This window comes from Eriocheir sinensis, chromosome 52 (assembly GCF_024679095.1).
Source record: "Eriocheir sinensis breed Jianghai 21 chromosome 52, ASM2467909v1, whole genome shotgun sequence".
NCBI classification, from domain to species: Eukaryota; Metazoa; Arthropoda; class Malacostraca; order Decapoda; family Varunidae; genus Eriocheir; species Eriocheir sinensis.
Window position 1 is genome coordinate 2,830,030 of NC_066560.1, and position 25,052 is coordinate 2,855,081.

At 46.0% G+C, this 25,052-nt stretch overlaps 1 protein-coding gene and 1 long non-coding RNA gene across 6 annotated transcripts in view; both read left to right on the forward strand.

The window, feature by feature from the left end:
* The window catches only part of LOC126982887 (uncharacterized), a 4,814-nt gene extending 1,861 nt beyond the window's left edge, over positions 1–2,953 (forward strand). The window contains exons 2-3 of one of the 2 annotated variants that reach the window (XR_007735376.1): positions 1–2,127; positions 2,170–2,953. The exon at positions 1–2,127 is cut by the window's left edge and continues 103 nt beyond it. This is a non-coding gene — a long non-coding RNA (uncharacterized LOC126982887). The other variant, XR_007735377.1, reaches the window with a different exon arrangement.
* LOC126982886 (uncharacterized) overlaps positions 1–25,052 on the forward strand; it is a 215,611-nt gene that overhangs the window by 155,698 nt on the left and 34,861 nt on the right. For 3 of the 4 annotated variants that reach the window (XM_050835167.1, XM_050835169.1, XM_050835168.1), the window contains 4 exons: positions 6,129–6,182; positions 8,077–8,182; positions 9,003–9,171; positions 17,940–18,029. In XM_050835167.1, coding sequence (XP_050691124.1) covers positions 6,129–6,182; positions 8,077–8,182; positions 9,003–9,171; positions 17,940–18,029 — 419 coding nt within the window. The remainder of the gene's footprint in view (positions 1–6,128; positions 6,183–8,076; positions 8,183–9,002; positions 9,172–17,939; positions 18,030–25,052) is intronic. The other variant, XM_050835165.1, reaches the window with a different exon arrangement.

The window sequence follows — 25,052 nt, forward strand, 5'->3', positions numbered from 1 at the left end:
GTGGCGAAATGTCTTGTAACACGACCCGGAGATAGGCTGGTATTACAAGACACTTTGCCATCTCACATCACCTATTTCTAAAGGTCAAAGAGGGGATCAATCGGGCTCTAATGAGTGTTTCCTTAGCTTCACGGTACAGAAGAAGGGTCACACTACCACCAGGGTCAAAGAACTACTACTAGAAATGCCACAAACTCCTACGAAAAGCCTTGTCAAATATGTGAACTTAGGCGACGAAATGTTTAGCAATATGACCCTCCCCTCCCTCCTCCCCCACATGAAATTATCCTTGGTTCTAGTTCAATTTTGGGATAATTAATGAGTGATCCTTAACTGCTAATCAATGTCCCTCGTGCACTCAACAACCGCCCCAACACCTCCCCCTCTCAAATAAACGTTTGGGTTCAGCCCCGAAGTAGTTGTTGAAGAAGAAAGATCACAGTTTGTCTATCGTCTGTTTATATCTACAGAGCTGTAATAATCAAAACAGTAAACAAAACAAAAATATTCTTGGCGCAATGCAATTATAAGACGTGATGAATGGGGTAAATGGAACAAAGGCCGTCCCGCTAGTATGTCAAAACTGAAGTTGTAAATATGAGAAAAAAAAACGATATTGAAAATGAAAATTGCATTGGATGAAAAATATATCAAGTGTAATCTTTGAATGGAGGTGAGAAGAATTGATCCTCACCAGGTTAGTATTGATTTTTAATGCATTATTACATCGGCCGCAGATATTCCGAATCGTTACAAACAGTGTGTGTGGGCGGCAGTAAGAGGGAATCAGACCAAGCGGACGCCTTTTGCCATTGCGAACTGGAGATGACCAGTGTCGGGGTGGCGTTGTGTTGACCGAGGGAGACGCCCATCGCTCCACCGCTCCACCGCTTCCTCTCTACCTTCCTCCTGTAGCTGTCTGTGTGTGTGTGTGTGTGGCTGTGTCATTCATTCACCATGGTCTGATCACGTGCCGGACTCGCAATCACCAGCCAGTACTCTCTCCGTTTTGAGCTTGGAGCTACATAATCACGAATCTTTGCCTTTGGGTTTGGAACTTTGGGTATAGCTCAACCTCACACCGCACCCACACACATCCGGGAGGCGGGACACAACCTCACACCTACACCCGGCAGCAATTCACTGTTGGATGGAGGTACACGGATGAAAGTAGACTGACCATCCGTCCCCACTCCGCCCGGGAATCGAACCTGGGACCAATGCACTACGTAGATCCGTTTGTGTGTGTGTGTGTGTGTGTGTGTGTGTGTGTGTGTGTGTGTGTGTGTGTGTGTGTGTGTGTGTGTGTGTGTGTGTGTGTGTGTGATGGGTATAAATGAGTCTAAGAGGAGGCTTTGGGAGTTGAGGAGCTGTTGATAAGCTTCTGTAGATCAAGAAGGAGGATCTGAAGGCAGAGGAGGAATCGGTAGGGGTTGAGGGGATGTTGTGGAGGTCGAGAGGAAGACATTCTGGAGGTCGAGGAGGCGGTTTTCAAGGTCTATCAGGAGTGGGTGTTCATTGAGGAGGAGATGGTGGAGGTCAAGGAGTAAGTTATGGGGGTCGACAAGGTTCTAGATATCGAGGAGGAGGTGGTGGTAGTTGGAGATGAGATTGTGGGAGTTGAAGAAGAGATTGTGAAGGAAGAGGTTATAGAAGTTGTAGAGGTCTAGGAGGAGGTTGTTGAGGGTTGAGGAAGAGGTTCTAGAGGTCGAAGAGGAGGTTGTTGAGGGTTGAGGAAGAGGTTCTAGAGGTCGAAGAGGAGGTTGTTGAGGGTTGAGGAAGAGGTTCAAGAGGTCGAGGAGGAGGTTGTTGAGGGTTGAGGAAGAGGTTCTAGAGGTCGAAGAGGAGGTTGTTGAGGGTTGAGGAAGAGGTTCTAGAGGTCGAGGAGGAGGTTCTGGAGGAGAAGATTGTGATTGTTGAAGAGGAGGTTGGGATTCACGAGAGGGTTGTGGAGGTTAAGGATTAGGTTTTGGAAGTCAAGGAAGAGGTTGTAGAGCTCGAAGAGGAGGTTGGGTTGAGGAAGAGGCTCTAGAGGTCGAGGAGGAGGTTATGGAGAAGGAGGTGGTGGTGGAAGATGAAGAGGAGGTTGTGAGAGTTCAAGATGGTGTTGTGGGGACCTAAGAGGAGGTTGTGGAGGTCAAGGAAGAGGTTGTGGAGGTCAAGGAAAAGGTTGTGGAGGTCAAGGAAGAGGTTGTGGAGGTCAAGGAAAAGGTTGTGGAGGTCAAGGAAGAGGTGGTGAAGTTGAGGAGGAAGTTGCGGTGGTTGAGAAGGAAGTTGTGCCGGAAGCAAAATGGCAACGAAAATAGCATTAGTTGGCTGACATCAATATGTGCGTGGCAACTCTGCATGGCCCTTTGTGTACTGTAAAGGGGTTATTACGCTGGGCAAATTTTCCGTGGATCTTCAGTCAAACCACGATTTCCGCTGGCGTGGTTCTCATTTGTTTCTTGTTATTGCTGCTGATGATGATGATGAGTAATACCGTCGTCCTTCGGTGAAATCTAACGTAGCTTTGGAAGATCGTGGACGCGTCAGAAGACCACGGAAATATGAAAACCACGCTAGCGGAAATCGTGTTTTGACTGAAGATCCACGGAAAATTTGCCCACTGTAATAGCCCCTTAAGCTGACCGTGTAAAATAAAATAAAAAAATTGCCGAAATAAAGATAAAGAAGAGTAAACAGTGAATCAGGCCGCGCACCGGACGTCCCAGCGGGAGAATCTGTGCCATAGATATAGTCATCTTGAGTGACACAAATTTAGTAACATTAAAGGGAAAAAATCAAGAGAAATCACAAGGAAAAAAATAGCTGAATGAATTAATAAGCTGATTAACTAATTTTATCTACAACGGCCCTCCTCGTGAACATAAATTTAATAACATTCAAGGGAAAAAAATCAAGAGAAATCACGATGAAAAAAATAGCTGAATGAATTAATAAGCTGATTAACTAATTGCATCTACAACGGCCCTCCTCGTGAACACAAATTTAGTAACATTCAAGGGAAAAAATCAAGAGAAATCACGAGGAAAAAAATAGCTGAATGAATTAATAAGCTGATTAACTAATTGTATCTACAACGGCCCTCCTCGTGAACACAAATTTAATAACTTTCAAGGGATAAAAATCAAGAGAAATCACGATGAAAAAAATAGCTGAATGAATTAATAAGGTGATTGACTAATTGTATCGTTGGCGTGCTCCCGATCTCTAACAACCTTTTCATATCTCTTCCAGAATTCCTGAATATGATATTTTCCATTTTACTTTCCATTTCTAAACAGTTCACTTATGGGGCCGTATTCTTAAACATCTCATCACCCAAGAATATTCATTTGACAAGGCTTCCGTTGGAGTTGTGGGCATTTCCAAAGGTACTTTTATGACTCTGGTTGTAGTCTGACCTTCTTTTGCACCGTGAACCTTTCCGGACTTTGGAAACAGTTGACGTGAGAGGGGGAAGCGTCTAACAATACCACACATGTAGTTCTCACCACCGTTGCCAAATTATCGTACTCAGCGCATTTTTTGTAGTTTCTGACCGATAACTATCGCAAAAAAGAGCGAAACCTATCAATATTTAACAGTTTTAACGCTAACTTTAATTTCCTATCGTTATTTGTGTGGTTACGACAGTCTTGGAGCCTAAAAATGATGTAATGTTGAGTGTACGACAATTTGGCAACGTTGGTTCTCACTGTAGGGATGTCTAATAATTCGGGATTTCTTTATATTTCTGTGAAAAACTACATTATAAGTAAAATGTTCGCTTCTCTTTCTGTCCCGTATTACTTACATTTTACACCACCATTATTCTGTTCTGTCGTTGAGGGCAGCCAAGCGTGCTCCCACACCTAAATAATGCCACTGATGAAGGTCGGGCATCGTAAGACCTTTCTTTAGGAATTTCAACTTTCTGCTCGTGTATGACAAAGCTTTACCGTTAGTTGGTCTTTTCTCCAGTTCTTTAAATCACATTTCCAGACTATAGAATTCATTTTCTGTATACTCAATAATAATTTGATCATAAATTTGCTTAATCCTGTAGATTTTTCAGTTTATGCAACTTTTTAACACCCACTCGTCGTTTCTAAAGTTTGTTAACTTACGCAAGGCCCTCCACACGTAAGCCTTCCTTGTTTAAGCAGATAATTTATAAGCCTTCTGGTACCTTCAGCTTCACACCTTAACATACTGGTTCGTGTATGAGTTTTTGCACTTATTACAAGGACGTAAGGAGTCTGCAAGAGGCCGGTAAGATAATACAAGGCAGCTCCTGTGAACCTGATACCACCTAACCTCACTATCCATGAATTTATCTGACTTCTTGGCTGTGTATAATTTTGGCACTCACAGCATGAATGTCAAGCCTGTTACACTCATCAGCCACTCTATTGGTGACCTAATTCTTGTCAGCCTTTGTGGAATCTGAATTTATCCAACTTAAACCCATCGCCACGTGTCCTACCCGGCTCTCGTTCCTCTAAAACTTTAACTAAACCCTTATTAAAGCCCTTCGTATATCTATAAACTTCGATCTAGTCTCCTCGCACCCTTCGTCTTCTGGAGAATGCAAATCTATATGTTTAAGTCTCTTCCTATATTTTTTTTACAACAAAGGAGATAGCTCAAAGGCACAAAAAAGGAAACAATAATAAAAAAAAAAAACGCTACTCGCTGCTCCTAAAAAAAATAAAAATAAAAAGAGGTGGCCGAAAGAGAGGTCAGTTTCGGGAGGAGACAAGTGTGTGGCTGGGTTTTTTACGCATTGTTGATTAATCCGTTATGTCTTGGCGTGTGGTCTACATCTGCCTCTTGCATGTGATGGAATTGTGGCATTTTCCCAGTAGGTTTTCCCGATCAATAGTTTACTCCACCTTTTTCTCTGCCAAGTCGACGTTGATTTGTTCAGTAAAATTTTCCTTTCGGTATCAACTTTTGTTTGTTTTTAAACATTCAAATACTTTTATATGTTTCTCTACTTATATAGCTGCTATTTCTATCTACTTTTTTCTTTCTCTCACATTTAATATAATCTTTCATTTGTGCCTATGTATTTGTAAATTATACTCTTATAGTTTTCTTAGAATATTTTATCTGCATCTCCAACTGATCGTGCCAAACTCAATCGATCATCAGCATAAAAAGTGGCGCTTATGTAAAAACTCAACCTCCAACCCATTCTGTGTGTCAAGTTTTTACAATCTTCTTGAGTATGTGTGCAATGTCTGACTCCGTACATCCTCGCTTCCTGCTTCGTGCCGCTGGCTACCTCAACATTTCCCTGCATTTTACCCAACATTAGATGAGTTTTCATTGAGTATCCTCCTACAATGGTATCCACTTCTTGGGTTTGTATGGAATTTTAACATTGTTTCAGTAAGTCGGTATTTTAATATAACTCCGTGCTTTACTAAATGGGAACTAAACTTGCGTGGCTTTTCATGTTCCGTCGATTTGTTTCCAGATGTTTACCCGAGATATGATAATGGACATAAACATAATATTATACGATTTGCTGCTACATGCCGTCGACCTTTGCTGTTAATTTTTTTTTTGTTATTGTTTTTTGGTAGTAATGCCTTAAGCTTCTCCCTGTGGTGTGAGTTAACTCCTTTTCTCATTTTTTTCTTACGTTATCTCCTAACTCCTTTAATATCTCCACCCCTCACATCTGCTTCTTTATCGTCATGTTTTCTATTTATATAATTCATCATTCCATACCTCGGCTTGCCCTTTGCCCTGCGCCCCATTGTCTTCGTAGCCGAGTCAGTGGGTCACGGGGGGGAGGGGGAGGGGGGGAGGGAAGGAGGGAAGTGAATGAGGAGAGAGAAAAGGTGTAAGAAAGAGGAAATGGAAGGTAGAGAGGTAGATTTATTATTATTGTTGTTGTTGATATTTTTATTGTTATTATTATTATTTATTATTATTATTATTATTACCATCATCATTAGTAGAATTATGTTGTTGCCGTTGTCGTTGTTGTGTTCTTATTCCCTTTCACATCATCATCATCATCAATTCCAAACCTTCAACCTTTTCGGTTTATTTTATTTTATTTTTCTTGTTTGTACTTTTTTTTTAATTTCGAGCATTGTCTTGACTTTTTGTTTCTCTTTTTCCAGGTGAGTTTTTGAGGCGTGGTTCAGGTGCGCCTGTGTTGCAACGCTCGCACTCCAGTAAGTGTGTGTGTGTGTGTGTGTGTGTGTGTGTGTGTGTGTGTGTGTGTGTGTTTCATTCACTAAGAATTCGATCACGTGCTGGACTCGCGATCGGCAGCCAGCACTCCACCCGAAAGCTAGGGCTAAACAACCCTGCCTGAAAGAGCTTGGAACTGCATGTTGAACGATCGTTTGGGTTAGGCTGGGCCCTCACTCCACACCCCACACCTCTGCTGAAGGAGGGGACAATAACCGCTTCTGGCAGTGAAAATACTATTCGGCCTGAACAAGCCGCGAACCTCGTCCTCAAGTAGGCAGTATGAGCGTCAGTTCACAACACCACGGAGGAGTGTTTTTGTTTTTATTTGTGTGTAAGTCAAATGAGTAGAAAGGAGACAGACGAAAAGAAAAATAAGCCACGATTTTCACGCCTTCCCCTTCTCTCTCTCTCCCCCCCCCCCCCTCCTCTTCTCCTTTCCTCCATCTCTTAATTCATTACCTTTCCCGTCCCCCGTTACCTTCCCAAAGCCCATTTCTGCTTTCTCTTCCACGACTCCGTCATTTTACTTCACACGTTTCAGTCCTTTCTACCTTTCACCTTTTTTGCCTCAATGATTTTATTTCACCCTTCTCTTTCCCTTCCCTTTATCCTCCGCATTCTCCTTTCTCTCCCCTTCGCTTTTCTCTGTTTATTCCCCTTCTCTTACTTCTTCCTTAATTCTCTCATATTTTCTTTCGTGCATGGATGCAGTATAGCTGGGACAAAAACAAGTGACCACACACACACACACACACACACACACACACACACACACACACACACACACACACACACACACACACACACACACACACACACACACACACACACGAAGCGAAAGCAGGTAACATTGAGCACCTGTACTAATCAGAAGTGGACAGTAAAGAAGAGCAGGTGGGGGATCGTAAACATACCTCAGACGCAGGTAACTAGGAGGGCAGGTAACGAGTACTAGGGCCCAAGTAAGGCAGCCCGAGGGAAAGGTATATTACTAGCGGCCAGGTACTAGAAAGACGATGGAAGTTCAAACACGGTAGAAAGTGCCGTAAACAGATAATTGGTGGAGGTGGAGGTGGGGAATAGGTCATGCACGGAGGTCAGTGCCCGGCGTGACCTGACCACCAGAAGCGCGTCGTTGCGTCAGGCATGCAAAGCAAGCGTGTGTGTGTGTGTGTGTGTGTGTGTGTGTGTGTGTGTGTGTGTGTGTGTGTGTGTGTGTGTCAATGTGTTTATACAACGTGATGCGCTCTCTCTCTCTCTCTCTCTCTCTCTCTCTCTCTCTCTCTCGTGCAGGTGTGTGGAAAAGTAAGTTTGATTATATTTCCTTCAATACACGCCAGAATCAAATTTCCTTGTAATATGACACTTTCCGTCTGTGTGCGTATGTGTGTGTGTGTGTGTGTGTGTGTGTGTGTTGCTTGTCTCCTAAGGTGTGTAAGTTTGTATGTCCGATTATTCCTCTACTGAATACGGCATGTAGGTATGTATGACTGTATGTATGTCTGTATGAATGTGTCATTCATGTAAACTCCCTTATTGTCTACCCTGGTCTTGTTTATTTCATTATGTTTACACCAAGGTGGATATGCAAGCACTTAACGTAATATTTTTCCCTTGCCCCGTATATATGTATGTATGTATGTTTGCAATTTCAATATTCTCTAGTCTATAAAAAAAAAAATATATAGTTTACTTATTCACCTCTACGCCAAGGTGGATATGTAAGCACTTAACGTAATATTTTTCTCTCCCCGTATATATGTATGTATGTATGTATGTTTGCAATTTCATTATTCTCTAGTCTAGTTTACTTATTCACCTCTACGCCAAGGCCGGTCTGCAAGCACGTCACCTTACCTTTCTCTGCCGCAGGGGAGGAAGGGGAGCGGCTGGTGCGGCGAGTGTCCTACCTCAAGGCGACGTCCGGGGACCGCATGTACCCCGATTCCGACCTTGACTCCGACACCGACGACAGAAGGTTGGTGTTGTTGAGCCCTCCAAGTTGACGAAGACGGGTGGGTGTTGGGATGGAGGGTATTGGGTGGTGGGTGCTGGCGGGGGGTACTAAGTGGAGAAAGGGTGGGAAAGGGGATGGGAGAGTCAGCAAAGAGGGCTGTACAGGTTGTAGAAGGAAAGTTTGTGTTGAATTATTGTTGTTTGAAGACTGTCACCCTGCGGAGGGACCATGGGCCTTTGAAGAGGGCGCCGACAGACCTACTTTATCGGCGTACTCTGATCAAGTCGGTCTGTCGACGAAGATTTCTGTGTCCGTGTGTTGAGGAAAGAAAGATTGAAGATTACATGACGCGACAGCTGGAGATTGCAAGAAATATGATATTGTTTATTATTTCTCTCTCTCTCTCTCTCTCTCTCTCTCTCTCTCTCTCTCTCTCTCTCTCTCTCTCTCTCTCTCTCTCCGCAGGTTAGAGATTTTTAATTATTTTTATCAATGTTTATTTAATGTCAGCATAATATACAGGTTTTGGTTTAGTTTGTCATGTAAGTCTCGTTTTCTACAGTCTAGCCATTCTCGAAAACGTAGCTTGTATGGTAAACTCTCCTCAAATAACATGTTTATATATATATATATATATATATATATATATATATATATATATATATATATATATATATATATATATTATTATTATTAGTAATAGTATCATTCGTATTTGTTGTTACTAGTATACTGTACTCCATATTTTACTTGTCTACTGTATCTTCTTTAAGTTTAGCCTTCTTGTCATTATTATTATTATTATTATTATTATTATTAATTATTATTATTATTATCGCAGCGGGGTCCGCGTGGGCGTGCCGACGGAGGCTGACGGTGTGGAGTGCGTGACGCCCCACACCCCCGGGGGCCGCCTGCTGCTGGGACACCCCCCCTCCCCCGACTCGGTCCAGTCAGCAGTGGTCCGCCAGGGCACCCTGCACGTCAAGCTGACCCACGTGGACGGCAAGGTAGGCACTCCACTGAATGTCACTACTCCACTTTTCCTTATCAAATAGATTTTACTTAACTCTTCTCAACCCCGTTATAATTTTCAATAATCTGTTGTACTCTCACTCTCTAGAATATACTTTATGATACACTACTCTACCCTTCCCTTCTCTTCTCTACTCTTTGCTTCACTCTACCCTGCCCAGTTATGCTTTACGCTGGTCCAGCTTACTGTATTTACCCAACTGTATTACACTATGCTCATCTTTACTCCTCTTTGATCTCTCTCTCTCTCTCTCTCTCTCTCTCTCTCTCTCTCTCTCTCTCTCTCTCTCTCTCTCTCTCTCTTATATCTCGCCTGTGTAGCTATCAATTAAATGACCTTGAATGTCCTTTAAACTTGCACAAAAATATTAATAGCCTACAAACCACCCAACGACCTCTGTTCTCTTTCCCCTTAGAGAGAGAGAGAGAGAGAGAGAGAGAGAGAGAGAGAGAGAGAGAGATTGTTATGGACTGTTTGGCGGTGATGGTGATGGTTAAGAGTGTGGGGGGGTCGTAGTTATAGGGGGGTGCGGTGACGTCACGGGGGGTTGTTTGTAGCGTGGATAAGAGACGTGGAGGAGGAGGAGGAGGAGGAGGAGGAGGGAGAAAGAATGTGGGGGGAATGACTATGAACGTGAAAGCATTGAGTGACTGTATGTGTGTGAGAGAGAGAGAGAGAGAGAGAGAGAGAGAGAGAGAGAGAGAGAGAGAGAACAGTAGTGCTTAGGGAGAGGGGAGGGGAAGGGAAGGGAAGGGGGGAGGCGTTAACCTGTGTGTGTGTTAACCTTTGTAGTGCTGACGCGGAAACGGGCAGACAGAGGGGTGTGTGTGTGTGTGTGTGTGTGTGTGTGTGTGTGTTTTGATTACCTATAGGAATTCAATACTTTTCCTGCTGAATCTAAGAAACTGTTCACCATCTTATTAGTAGTAGTTGTAGTGGTGGTAGTAATAATAGTAGTAGTAGTAGTAGTAGTAGTAATAGTAGTAGGGGTGGGTCCAATGAATTGCTTTGTGAAAGGATATGAGAGAATGTACCGCTCACAACGCAACTCTAATAGATGGAGGCCCGTTAAAAATAAAAAAGTAGTAGTAGTAGTTGTTGTTGTAGTAGTAGTAATAGTAGTAGTAGTAGTTGTTGTAGTAGTTGTAGTAGTTGTAGTAGTAGATGTCGTTGTTGTTGATCTTGTTACACTCCCAAAGAAACAGTAACCAAAACAAGAACTGGATTTCGCTTCTCCACTCCGAGCATCTTCCTCCTTCCTGTTATTACTCTTCTCACCGTCATCTCTTATCTCCGTTGTCGTCCAGTGCCCTCCTCTGGCTCCCTACACCACCCCACCAGACCTTATCTCCCACAGCCTCTGTTTTCTCCTCCCCAGCACCCATAGCAGCTGTTTAGCACCTCCCCACCTCTTCTAACACCCCTTCAACTCTTTCCAACTCATTTTCTTAACCTGTTTCTTTCCCTCTTCTATCCAACCCTTCATTTTACTTCCTCTCGACCCTTCCATCTCCTCTCTTTCCTCTTTCACTCCCCTTCCTCTGCCTTTTTCTGTACCTTCACATCCCTTCCAGCCCTCATCCTCCTCTATTCCCTTTTTCTGTCCCCTCCACACCCCCTTCACTTCCCTGTCTCTTACTGTCCCTTTGTAACCCTTCCAGCCCTATTCTTCCTCCTCTTTCTGTCTCCTCATAACCCCTCTTTCTCCTCCAGTTCCTTCTTTAAAATTACTTCATTCCTCATATATCCCACTTGCCCTTTTCAACCTCCCTCCCACACACACATCCTGCAAGCCATTCCTTTCCATTCCACTCAATCTGACCCACCACCACCACCACTACCATCACCTCCTCTTCCTCCTCCACCACCACCACCACCATCACCTCCACCACCCCTCCGCATTCCTGGCCTCACGCTCTCCTCTGTGGAATGTTTGCATGCCTCTGAGCTTCTGGAATGTGGAGTTTCTAAAGAGAGTGGGAGTGAGGGGAGTATGGAGGTAAAGGGGGAGTCAGGGGGAGTGAAGGGACGAGGCAGGTATCAGAGCAGGACTGGAGAAGATGGGAAAAGTGGGGAGGTGGGGAGGGGCTTGGAAGTGAGGGGTGGGGAGGTGGGGAGGGGGTTGGAAGTGAGGGGTGTGGTGGTGGTGGTGGTGTGTGCGTGGGTGTTCCCTGCATGTGGTGGGGGGGTAGTCAGTGCCTGGTGATGATTATGGGGGGAGAAGGGGGGGGGAGAGTAATGGGGTGGGTGTCTGCAACAATTGTATGGGGATTAGGAGGAGGAGGAAGTAGGAAGAGAAAGAGAAGAATATAGAAGGCAAAGACGAAGGAAGAAGATGAAAAGGAGAAGGAAGAAAAGTTTTGTAGTGAAGAAGGATAGGGAAAAGAGAGGAGAGGAGGAAGAGAAGAGGAAGAGGAGGAAGTAGGAAGAGAAAGAGAAGGATATGGAAGGCAAAGACGAATGAAGACGATGAAGAGAAGGAAGAACAGTTTTGTAGTGAAGAAGGATAAGGAAAAGAGAGGAGAGGAGGAGGAAGAGGAGGAGAAATAGAAGAGGAAGAGGAAGAAAAGGATATGGAAGGCTAAGACGAATGAAGACGATGAAGAGGAGAAGGAAGAAAAGTTTTGTAGTGAAAAAGGATAAGGAAAAGAGAGGAGGGGAGGAGAAAGAGAAGAGGAAGAGGAGGAGAAGGAAGAAGTAGGAAGAGAAAGAGAAGGATATGGAAGACAAAGACGAATGAAGACGATGGAGAGAGAAGGAAGAAAAGTTTTGTAGTGAAGAAGGATAAGGAAAAGAGAGGAGAGGAGGAGGAAGAAAAGTTTTGTAGTGAAGAAGGATAAGGAAGAGAGGAGAGGAGGAGGAAGGGGAGGAGAAAGAAAAGAGGAAGAGAAGGAAGAAAAGTTTTGTAGTGAAGAAGGATAAGGAAAAAAGAGGAGAGGAGGAGAAAGAGAAGAGGAAGAGGAAGAGGAGGAGGAGGATCAATAAGGTCTGGTCTGTAACAATAAATAGGCGTGTGTGGGTGAAGGGGAGTCACGTGTCATTACCCTCCTCCTCCTCCTCCTCCTCCTCCCACAGGTGTGCCTCGGTGTGGTGTGAGGACAATGACACCAGGTAAAGCCCTTTGATTCCACCTCCACCATCACCACCACCACCACTACCATCACCTCCACCACCATCACCACCACTACCACTATCTTCACCATCACCACCTCCACCACGACCACCTCCTCTTCCACTTCCACCAATACTTCTTGCTCTTCCTCTTCTTTCTCATCCTTGTCCTCCTCCTCCTCCTCCTCCTCCTCGTTGTCGTCCTCCTCCTCTTCGTCCACTATCATCACCATTATCACCACCTCCTTGCCCTCCTTTACCTCCTCCTCCACCTCAACACCATTACCACCATACCTTCTTGTCCTCCTCCTCCTCCTCCTCTTCCTCCTTTAACACAATCTTCACCACTACGTCATATTCCTCTTCGTCTTCCACATTCAAAACCTCTACATCACCACCAACACAATCACCACTTCCTCCTCCTCCTCCTCCTCCTCCTCCTCCTCCTCCTTCACCACCAACATCCGTCTTCCCATCAACACAACGAAAAATAAAATAGAATAGTAACACAAACAAATATTAGCCCTGTTATTTTTTATGACTGGGAAAGTTCTCACCATAGAGAAAATAGCGTAAAGGTGTGATTGACAGGCCATTTTAAACGCTGACATCATGGTTGGGAGACAGACAGACAGACAGACAGACAGACAGACAGGCATATAGGAAAAATAAAAAGAAAGGGAAAAAGGGAGAGACAGACAGATATATGAACAGGAATATAGGAAAAAATAAAAAGATAAATATAGGAGAGAGAGAGAGAGAGAGAGAGAGAGAGAGAGAGAGTTTAATAATGATGATAGTGATAGTGGTGGTGATGAGGATGATGGTGGTGATTGTGGTGATGGTAGTGGTGGGGATGACATTGATGGTGATGGTGGTGGGGACGGCAATAGAACTGAGGTGGAATTGTGTATGATCGGGAGGCGCTGGGAATGCTTGGGTGTGTGTTCGTCTTGGCGTGCGTGTTTTTAAGGGGCTATTACACTGGGCAAATTTTCCGTGGATCTTCAATCAAACCACGATTTCCGCTGGCGTGGTTTTCAGATTTCCGTGGGTTTCTGACGCGTCCACGATCTTCCAAAGCTACGGTAGATTTCACCGAATGACGACGGTATTACTCACCATCATCATCATCAACAATAACAAGAAATAAATGAGGACCAAGCTAGCGGAAATCGTGGTTTGATTGAAGATCCACGGAAAATTTGCCCCTTTACGACCTACTCCTCCTAGGACACACGAACCGAACTCGCCGTCATTTCCACACTCGGTAACCACAAAGGGAAAAAAGATAATGCCACTCCTCAATACTCGTGGGAAGTTGTATTTATGTTTACGACTGCCGGAAAACATAGAACAGGCCAAAGAATGGAAGATTAATGTTAGTATTCAGAAATTAGTCTTTGATGCTTAAGGACAAGATGGAAGAAGGAAGGGTGGAAGGGACAGAAAATGGGATAGGAAGGGAAGTGAATGGTCTGAGGGAGTGGAAGGGCTGTGAAGTGGCTGAAGAAGGGGGAATGGAAGGGTTGTAAACGGGCAGAAAGAGGGAATAGAGGAGGTGCAAGGGTTGAGAAGGGACAAAAAGAAGCATATAAATGGGAATGGAAGGTTTGCGAAAGGGAGAAAGAGACATAGGAAGGGGAGTTGAAGACGTGTGAATGACAGAAAAAGGCAGAGAAAGGGGATTGAAAATGTGAAAGGACAGAAAGAGGGAATATAGAGGCTTTGGAAGGGTTATGAAAGGGCAGAAAAGGGGAATGGAGGAGGAGGTGGAAGGGTTAAGAGGATGCAGAAAAAGAATGGGGTGGAAATTGACAGACGAAGAAGAGAGAGAGGAAGGAAGGAGAGCAGGAGGGAACAAGGGGTCGAAGGAACGTGAAGGTGTGAATTATAGATTATGTGTAGCTGTCTGTCTAATCTCTCTCTCTCTCTCTCTCTCTCTCTCTCTCTCTCTCTCTCTCTCTCTCTCTCTCTCTCTCTCTCTCTCTCTCTCTCTCTCTCTCATCCGCTCCACATTACGTCAAGGGATACCACAAGGGGAGGATATGACGGAGGTCCTGGTGCTGTTTCTGAGACACTTTTTCTAGACAAAACGGCAAAGACCTTTTCCTTAAAGTCCACGTTCTCACCCTTTTCTGACCCCATCACCCTTGCGCCCCTTGAGTCAGGATTAGCTTGTTCAGCATCTACAAAATTCTTAACAGCACCATAATGTAAAGAAAGCATATTATTTTGCTTGCTTATTTTGTTCACTCTCTCGAAATATGAAATCAGAGATGTCGGTGGTATGGAAAACTACTCTGAGAAAATGGTAACTCACTCCTCTTTCCGACTCACCCTCTCACCCCTTCTTATCTTTTTTTTTTCTTCCCCTCAATACTTCTCCCTTCTCTATCCAGAACAAAAAGTAGCTGCTAAAATTCAATGAAGAAAAATGTAGTCATGCACCTTGGGAGGGGATATCCAGCATACCAGTACCACATGGGAAACACTCCACTATCCGCCACAGAGGCAGAGAAAGACCTGGGAATATATGTTACCAGGCTACCAGTGAAAGACAAATCCGTGCCAATCGCAGCGACCGGGTTAATCTAAATTCTAACCTAACCTGAATGTTCAAGAGTGGGCGCTACAAACCCGTACAGAGAAGGGAAATACGCGCCCCAGATTATGAAACGCTGCCTAGATTGAGTCGAGGGAGTACCGTGCATAAGCCTAAAACCTGTGTGTATCCTTTCGGTAGGCCCACGATGATGCAAGGTTCTGTGAGGCTACATAAATAAATAGCTTTCCCGTGAGATTTGTTGGTGGCGTCACTCGTAAATATGGTACGTTGTTGTAGTCATGTAGTGCTATTCACGTCATTGCTAACTGCCCATGTGGACGATGTTTTAATTGATTACGGCTCGAGTGTTTTATTTTTACTCTGAGATAGATCGGCAGCCTGACAGGAGCTTCTCGAGGGGGTGAGTTCATGAATGACAGTGTGGCTTGGCTCGGAATAACGACTCACGTGATTGAAGAGTGGCTTAGAAATAACGGAGAAATATTAGTAGGTGCATCGAGTTAAGGAGAGAGAGAGAGAGAGAGAGAGAGAGAGAGAGAGAGACAACAAACAAAAACAGATACAAACAATTCGATTTTGTATGAGAGAGAGAGAGAGAGAGAGAGAGAGAGAGAGAGAGAGAGAGAGAGAGAGAGAGAGAGACCTCGATTTTTGGTGTTAGAGACAAAGACAACAAACAAAAACAGATACAAACAATTCGATTTTGTATGAGAGAGAGAGAGAGAGAGACGTCTTTTTTGTTACCACGAGAAGCATGTAAAGGATAAGAAGGAAAAGACTAAAAAAGAATAGTGAATCAGGAGGAAAAGGAGGAGGAGGAGAAGGAAAATTACTAATGTTTTAAAATTGGTAGGAGGAAAGGAGGAGGAGGAGGAAAAGTTTTATAAATGAGGAGGAGGACAAGAGAAGGAAAAGTTTTATAAATGATGATGATGATGATGATGATGAGGAGGAGGAGGAGGAAAAGTTTTATAAATGAGGAGGAGGAGGACAAGAGAAGGAAAAGTTTTATAAATGATGATGATGATAATGATGATGATGAGGAGGAGGAGGAAAAGTTTTGCAAAGGATGATAATGATAATGATGATGAGGAGGAGGAGGAAGAGGAGGAGAAACTAATCAATATGTTACCAGGTTGATTGGTTCATTATTATTATTATTATTATTATTATTATTATTATTATTATTATTATTATTATTATTATTGATGCAAGGGCAAAACGGATTTCTAGCTGTGATTACATAAACCTCTAAGGAAAAAAAAAGATTATGTAACACCCGTCCTTTCATAACTCATCATGTGGTGGGCGATCATTCATTGCCACACGTTAACAACAGCTGATAAATAATAAATAATAACAACAACAATGAGTGGGTATGAACAAGTCGTCATATCAGGGGGTGGAAGGAGGAGTCAGTCACCCAGGAAATATAAATGATTGTGTGCATAAATCAAACCTTTTAGTCCCGGCGTTCAGTTCATTAGAAGGCGACTCTGTGATCTCGTTTCGCAGAAGGAAGTCGCACACACACACACACACACACACACACACACACACACACACACACACACACACACACACACTCTCTCTCTCTCTCTCTCTCTCTCTCTCTCTCTCTCTCTCTCTCTCTCTCTCTCTCTCTCTCTCTCTCTCGTGCTTGTGTTGGCGTGAGTCTTAAAAATAAAGAAAATAGAGACAGAGGGAAGGTGTGGGAGGAGATGGTGATGGTGGTGGTGGGGGTGATGATGGTGTGGGTGGGGGGTGGGGGGGGGTGTTGGGGGTGACCATTGCCTCTGCTTGGGGGTGATGACCGATCCCTCCCCCTTCCCCCCCTCATCCACACCCCCGTCAACCTTTCACCCCATTTGACCTCCAGCCTTCCCCCTTCCCCTCCCCCCCCCTTGCACCTCAGTCCTTTCCAACGTGCATTTCACACACACACACACACACACACACACACACACACTGTCTGTCTGTCTGTCTGTCTTGTCTTTCCTCCGTCCCTCTCCTCCATCCTTTATCAATTTTCCCTCACCTCCTGTTTTTCTCTCCCCCTTCCTTCCTTTCTTCCTTCCTTCCTTCCTTCCCTCCCATATTTTCCTCCATCATTGATCTGCCCTTGCCTGCCTTTTTCCTCCATCCTCACCAAACCTCCTCCTCCTCCTCCTCCTCCTCCTCCTCCTCCTTCATTCTGTATTCCGTCTCCATTTCTGTTCGTCTTTGCTTCATCATTCTCTTCCTTTTCTTCCCTCCGTCTTCCTTCCTTCTCTTCAGACGTCTATTTCTTTTTCCTTCCTCCTCACAACCTCAAAATCTCTCCTTTCCTCTTCTTCCCACATGTATTCCTCTTTCCTCCGCTTCCTCTTATTCTAACCTTTATTTTCCCTTTTCCTCATTTTCCTCCACTACTCTATCTCCTGTCTCCCTTTCTTTCATCTCTGACCCTGAGCCATTACTTTTCTTTTCCTTTCTTTTTCCAATATGTATTTCTCTCTTGATATTTCCTCCTCTTCCCATTATATATTTCTCTCTCTTCCTCTTCCCTTTCTCTTTCCTCCTTTCCTATTCGTGTATTCCTCTATCCTTCCTCTTTCCAACCTGTATTCTTTTCCTCTTCCTCTTTCCTCCTCTCCCATCGTGTATTCCTCTTTCCTCCTCCTAGCAACCTGGATTTCTTTCTTCCTCTTTCTAACCTGTACTCCTTCTACTCTTCCCAACATTTATTTTTTCCTCCTCCTCTTTCCTCCTCTTACCAACATGTATTCCTCTTTCTTCCTCTTTTCAACGTCCATTCTCTTCCCTTTCTCCTTCCTCCTTTCCCAGCCTGTTTTCCTCTCTTTCCTCCTCATTCCAACATGTATACGGTAACTCACTTTCTTCCTCTTCGAAACTTGAATTACTCTTCCTCTTTTCTTCCTTTTCTTCCTCTTCTAAGCGTGTATTCCCCTTTCTCCTCCTCCCAAATTGCCAGTCTTTCTTCTTCTTTCTAACCTGTATTCCTTGTCCTTCCTCTTCCCTCCTCTTCCCATCGTTTATTGCTCTCTATCTCTCCCCCCCAGAGGGCTGCTGACCGCTCGTGGAAGGCGGTGTGGGCGGTGATGCAAGGGCGCGCCATCATTTTCTACAAGGACCGACAACACGCCATGCAGGTAACGTACACAGGTCTCTCTCTCTCTCTCTCTCTCTCTCTCTCTCTCTCTCTCTCTCTCTCTCTCTCTCTCTCTCTTGTTGCGTCATGGTTTATTTTTACGCCCGTGTCATCGTTTTTAATTATGTGTGTTATTTTTACGTGCGAAGGTGCTGGGTTTTTTTTTTTTTTTTTTTTTTTATATATACATGTCCGGAATTCGTGTTATATTTGTCCACGAGCGGAAGTCTTTGTATGTGTTACGCTTTGGTATCGATAAATTAAGATGCCAGGAGGAGGAGGAGGAGGAGGAGTGGTGTAAGGTTGTGAAGGAGAAGGAGAAGAGGATGCGAGGAAAAATAAAATAATACAAATTGGGAAGAGGGAAAAAAGTAAGGATTTTGAGGTTGTAAAAGAGAAAGGGAAAAGAAAGAGGCGAGGAGGAGGAGGAAAAGGAGGGGTGTAAGGTTGTGAAGGAGGAGAAGAGGATGCGAGGAAAAATAAAATAATACAAATTGAGAAAAGAAAAAAAAGAAAGGATTTTGAGGTTGTAAAAGAGAAAGGGAAAAGAAAGAGGCGACTGAAGGGAAGGAAGGGAGACGAGAGGAAGAAAAGGGAGGAAGAGAAGGATGAAGGAAAGACGAACCGAAATGAAGACGGAATACAGGATGAAAAAGAAGGAGGAGGAGGGAAAGGGAAGTGGGTGGGGAGGAATGGCAGGGGGAGTTTGGGGATTCCCTACCACCCAAGCTCCCCTTCCCTACCTCCTTTCCCTCTTCCCTCTCACCCCTTTCCTTCCCCTTCTCTCCCCCTCCTCCCTTCCCCTTACTTCACCCTCTTCCCTCCCTTACCTCCCCCTCTTCCTTTGCCTTTGCCTCACCCATGCCTGGCCTACTTAAACCCTAATGACAACGGAAGAAAGAAAAAAAAAAAAGGAGAGAGAGGGGGGGCGTCAAGGTAGCCTCCCCAGCCCCTTCCTTTCTCTGAAGACTTACTATTATAGGTAAAGAGTCATGGGAGTGACGTAAGTGACGGTCTCTCTCTCTCTCTCTCTCTCTCTCTCTCTCTCTCTCTCTCTCTCTCTCTCTCTCTCTCTCTCTCTCTCCTCGTACTGTTTATGTTTTCTCTTATTGTCTTCCTTATCTTCATTTCTCCTTTCTCCTCTTCTTTGCTCCTCCTTCTCTTCCTTGCTCTTCCTCCTCCTCCTACTCCCACTACTCCATACCCCTTCACAAACTCCTTCAAAACTAAAGAAAATTAAACACGGAAAAAAATAATGGATATGGATGTGCATAAATTAGGAAGCGAATTGGCGTGTGAGACAACTCTGCTGTTGTGATTCACTGATCCATCTGGCACCTGGATGACCTGCACAACGATCTATTTACTCCTGTCGCAGTGAAGTAGCGATCCTTAACTACTGCTACATGGAGTTTGTTACAGTGACGGATGACTCGATTCAAGAAAAAAATAAATCCTGCATCGCCTCGCTTCATCGGACCAGTTCATCCTAAAAATCGGGTAAGTTTGGAGCTAGAAAAGAAAGTGATTGACGTTGACCCCTTGACTGCGGATTTCCTACCAGAAGACCTCACCAAGCTACAGGAATGCATCAAAAAAGTGTCTGCTACAACTCAGTGAAGAAAAATGTATAGTCCTGCGCCTTGGGAGGGATATCCAGCACACCAATACCACATGGGAAGCACTCCACTATCCACCACAGAGGCAGAGAAAGACCACCAGGCTACCAGTGAAGGACAAATCCGTGACAATCGCAGCGGACGGGTTAATGAACTTGCTCGGGTATTTGAAGACCTGTTTTATATGATTGGTGCTTCCAACTGTTCTGCAGCTCACTAAAGAACCTGATGAACAGACTAAGTCACTTAAGAATGCAGCCTCGCAATCCAACAAGCTTTCATCCTTGATTATGTTCCACTTTTCTCTCCTTTCTATTCTCTCTCTTTCCCCATTTCTCTTTCATTCGTTCCGTTTCATTTTTTAGGTCAGATTTTCCTGCTGTTCCCTTTCCATACATACATTTCACTCAACCTTCCTTCTCTTCGCTCTTTATCACCCCCCCCTCATCCCCTCTCTCCCTCTTCCTCCCCTCCTCCACCCCCCGCATGTCATTATCCCGTTTCCTCTCACCCCCCCATTACCCAGAAGCCCCCAAGATAGCAGACAGTGACAACTCTCTCTCTCTCTCTCTCTCTCTCTCTCTCTCTCTCTCTCTCTCTCTCTCTTGGTGCCCAGCTGTCTTGCACCACCACCACCACCACCACCTCCCCTTCCCCCTCCTCCACCGCCACCACTACCACCGCCGCCGCTAAACACCCATTTCCCGTCTGTGTTTACCCTGACTATTGCATCACCATCACGCTTCCCACCACCACCACCACTGACGACACTAGACTGTATGGTGTGTGTGTGTGTGTGTGTGTGTGTGTGTGTGTGTTGTCTTCCCCTGCCTCAAGTATCCAAGTAGTGTGGATAGGAATGATAGTGGTGATGGTGGTGGTGGTGTTGCCTGGTGATTGTAGTTGCCACACACCGATAAGAACAGCAATAACTTCTTCTACTTCTACTACTACTACTTTATACTACTACTACTACTACTACTAAAACTCAGCCTCTTTACCTTAGAATGGCAATTACTTGGGATATGGTCTTCAAATACTCAATGAGGTGAATAACGTCAATCACTTATTTTTTCGTTCCAAACTAACCCAGTAAAGAAAGTCTGCCGATTGAAGCGAGGCGATGAAGTAACGTACAGACACCGGCAGTACTTTATTTTTCTCTTGAATCGAGTCATCCGTCACTGAAACAAACTTCCTTCAGTAGATAAAGGTCGCTACTTCATTGCTACAGAAGGGAGTCGAAGGGCTTTTATGGTAACTGTTTAGCAGGTCATGGAAGTGCTTAACGAATAGGTGGAATGACTTAAAGCAGGCGCCAATAGATTTTTGGTTTGTTTGTTTCCTGCTCATCAATGTTTCTATGTTTCCTCTTAAGTGGGTGGGGGAGAGGAGGGGCACTCAGGGGCCGAAGAGGAAGGGAGAGAGAGGGTACAGGTGGGCAAAGGGTAGGCGTGGAAGGCTTAAGGGATGAGGGAGGGTAAGGGTGCAGGTGTTTTGTTGGAGTGGGCGTGAGGGGAGGCTGGGGGGAGGGAGGGAGGCAGGACAGAGGAGGTGTTCACGAGGGAGGCTCTTCGCCGTGACTCACCCGGATCACCTCCCTCACCGGTGTCCTTTGTGAGGGAGGAACGGGACTGAGGGAGGCAGCAACAGAGGGAGGGAAACCGAGGGAGGCAGGTAAGATTTGAGGAAGGACGAGTAGAGGACGGATGAGGAGGAAGGAAAGAAAGGAGGAAACCGGAGGAAGTGAAAGGAAGGAAATCAAGGGAGGCAGGTAAGAAATATATTGAGGAAGGATGGGGAGGGAAGGGAAGGGAAGGGCAAGTGAAGAAAGGAAGAAGCAAAGAGAAGGAAATCAAAGGAGGCAAGTAAGAAAGATATTGAGGAAGGACCAGCATGGGACGGATGGGGAGGGAAGGAAAGGGCAAGAGAAGCAGAAAGGAGAAAGGAGCAAAATGAAGAATGGAAAATTTGAAGAAGGGTAGACAGGTGTTCAGATAAAACGAAGGAAAAAAATAAAAGTAGAAGTGGTAGAGGGAAAGAAAGGAAGAGTTAGTAAAAGCAGGAGGGTAGGACTTTAATTTTAAGGAGAGAATGGAAATAGGACCGGAGGAATGAAATAAAAGACATGGGAAAATAGAAAAAGTGGGATCGAATAGAAAAATAGGCAAGCTCCCAAAGAAGAAGGAAAGGGAAAGAGAATAAGAGGAAGGAGATAGGAGAAAGGAAGATATGAAAAATCGGAGACGGGAAGTGGACAGGCGCTTAGGGAAGTACGGAAAGGAAGATAAATAGTGAAATGGGGAAAGAAAGAGAGAGGGGAGGAGGAACAAGAGGAAAATGGGAGAGGCAGAGGGGACAAACAGAAGGGAGAGAAGGAATGTGGACAGGTGCTCAGGGAGGGAAGGAAGGAGGAAAGGTAAACAGGTGCTCAGGGAGGGAAGGAAGAAGGAAAGGTTGACAGGTGCTCAGGGAGGGAAGGAAGGAAAGAAAGATGAACAGTGGAATGGGAAAAGAAGAAAAAAAGAGGGGAGGAAGAACAAAAAGGAAGATGAGAAAGGCAGCTGGGATAAACAGAAGGGAGGGGGAGAGGAACAAGACAGGAAGAAAAGCACAGTGAAAAAGGAAAGGAAGCGAAGAAAGTATAAAAGAGAAAGCAGACCCATCCAACAGGACTGAAGGAAGGAAAATTTTACCGTCAAGATCAGAACCAAGCATAAAGCGGAAACGAGAGTCACGAGTTGATGAGTGTCGGTGAGTAAGTGAGGCAGCGAAGAGGTAACCGTGGGAAGGCAGGTAATGACTCACCTGGACCCTGGACGCACCTGCAGGACGAGGCCGAGAGAGAAAGAGAGAGAGAGAGAGATTAAAGTGAAGCTTAGTCCGGTCTCTCCAGCGACAGTCACGTTTACAAAGGAACTTCTTGGAAATAGAAAGAAAAAAAAGTATTCCGAAGTTCATTGCACCACCACCACCACCACCATCTTGATCACCACCACCATCACCACCGCCTTGCCAATCCGTTTGTTTGGCTTTTGTCGTAACTTGAGGCGTGACAGTCGTTCCGTCCCTTCAAACGTTTGCCGGGACACCATTAGCTGTGTTTGAAGTGGTGATCCTGACCTGAGAAAAAGATTAGCAAAGGGTTAACTTTTTCCCTTCTGGCATATACGTGATAGAGGGTGCTTCCTGTGGTGCTGTTAATCGCATATCCTGCTGTGAGGCGATAATTTAAAGCTGTGGGTTGCTGCGTAGAGTTGGGACGCGTTATGTGATGTGCGACACTGCATTGCGTGGGCCGTGGCTGTACTGTGCCGTGAGGGGCTGTGGGTTGTGAGTGATAGGAAGGTTGTTTAGTAGAGCTGCAACGTTGCGAGGCTGTGACAAGCGGTGCTGGTGCTAACAGTGATGGATAGGGGCGGCGGGAGGGGGCGTGGCGCTGGTGGGGGTGAAGGGAGGGCAGGGCTCGGGCGTCTTAGTGAATGGCGTGTAGTATCATTTCAAAGAATGGCGGGCGCAAGGTGAGTCAGTGCAGCCCCCGACCTGTTATTCCGGCTGCCAGAAGCTGTGTGTGTGCGCCGTGACCACCGATGGGAGGGAGTTGCCAGCCGCCGCCACCGCCCTCGACTCCCCGCCCAGACGCCCGCCGTTCAGTGTTTATATTTAACGTCGTCATTTTTCCGTCCCAATGAGCCGTGCATCAAGAGTATTTATTTTTGTCGCCGAGGTTACGTGCGGTTTGATGGAAATGTGTTGATTATTAAAGCTGGCGGAGGAGGGAGTGTGCAGCGTGCGTGTGTGCGTGCGTGCGGGCGGCAAGGCAGGGCCGAGGGAGAGCTGGCAGCAGGCTGGCCGTGGTAATGGTGCAGCCAAACGCCGCTCCGCCGCCGCTCGTGTCACCGCGCCCGCCATTCCCGACGCTCGCCACACCGTCCCGCAGCCCCGCAGCGGCTGTGTCTCGCCCTGTGAGTCTCTGCGAGGCCCTGCAGCCACGGGCGGCAGCGTGAGCGTGCCGGAGCCTGCAGTCGTGTGGGCGGCGTGAGGCCAGTCCCTGTATAGGGGAGTCTGTTGGTGTGGGTGAACGTGAGGTGCTCAGCCACGGTAGGCACTGGGCCGCGGAGGGAGGCAGCCACAGTGTCACCGACAAGTCTTGACGGGCAGCACTTTGGTCTGAGTGACCCCCATGTGTTATCAGTGACCCGCCCCGCCCCGCCCCGCGGGTCACGGCTGATTACTGCTGCTGCTGCTGCCGTCGGTGCCTGGAGGCCGGGCACACGGTGGCAGTGGCGTGAGGTGCGGGGCGAGAGCCAGGCAAGCAGGTGGGCGGCGGGCCCTGGCACGGGGTCCTGAGGCGCACCTCCGCCCGTCCCTCACGCTGTCATGGCCGCCAGCCCCACATCCGGACCCGCCGCCGCCGTGTGATAAGTCTGTCAGTCCGTCGATGTGCTGCTGTGAGTGCCATGTGAGGCCTGACCCGTCTGCGGGGCACCCCGGGTAACAAATATGACGAGGCCTGGCGTGGTGTGGGGAGTGATGGCGTCATGCAGTGGGTCAGACAGCCGCTGGAAGGTGTGAGGGCTGGCCCTGGTGCCTGGGGGGGGGGTCCCGCCCCGAGCCTGGCACACGGAGCGACAAGTGCTGAAGCAAGATGAGTGATGCTGAGTGAGGAGGCGGCCTGAGGATTCGCGACAGGCAGACAGGCAGGTCACGGGCAGGGCGTGGGCGGGGCTGACCAAGCAGTGTCTGAATCAACATGATGACAGACAGGCTGGTCGGGCAGTAGCTGCAGCGGAACTGTGTCAGCTTAAGTCGGGCCGGTTTTTTTGTTCTGATCCTTGGAGGAGTGACTCAGGAGGCGTAGGAGTCACAGGTCGGAAAGTCATGGGTCGTGCGTGAGGGAGTGCGACGCAGGACCAAGAAGGCGAGATCTGGAGCGAGTCTCGTTGGGGTCGCTTCCTTGTTAGCGGAGGAAGCGTCATCGTAGTTGTGAGTGGTCGGTGTTGAGCTGGTGACGGCAATGCCAGGGAGGGAGGGAGTGTGAGGAAGGGGGCGAGGGGTACAGGGGACCAGGTGGCGGCAGCAAAGTAGGGGTCAGCCACTCCATGAAGGATAATGAAGGACTTCGTTTGTTGTTGTTTCTTTTTGCGCCCGTCACGATCACGTCCCCTCCTTCATACGTCGTTTGCAATGCATGGCGAAGGAAATGTTTTACAGTATGTTATCTTATTGTGTGCGTGTGTTTGTGTGTTACAGTGATTAAGTAAAAACTAAAGGCGTAAAACACAACAAAAAGAGAAGTCAACGGGAAAAGAAAAATCAAACAGAAGGAAGGAAGGAAAGGCGAAGAAAGAAATGTGTACTTAAAAGGAAAACCACAAAAAACACAACATAAATAGAAAAAAAAA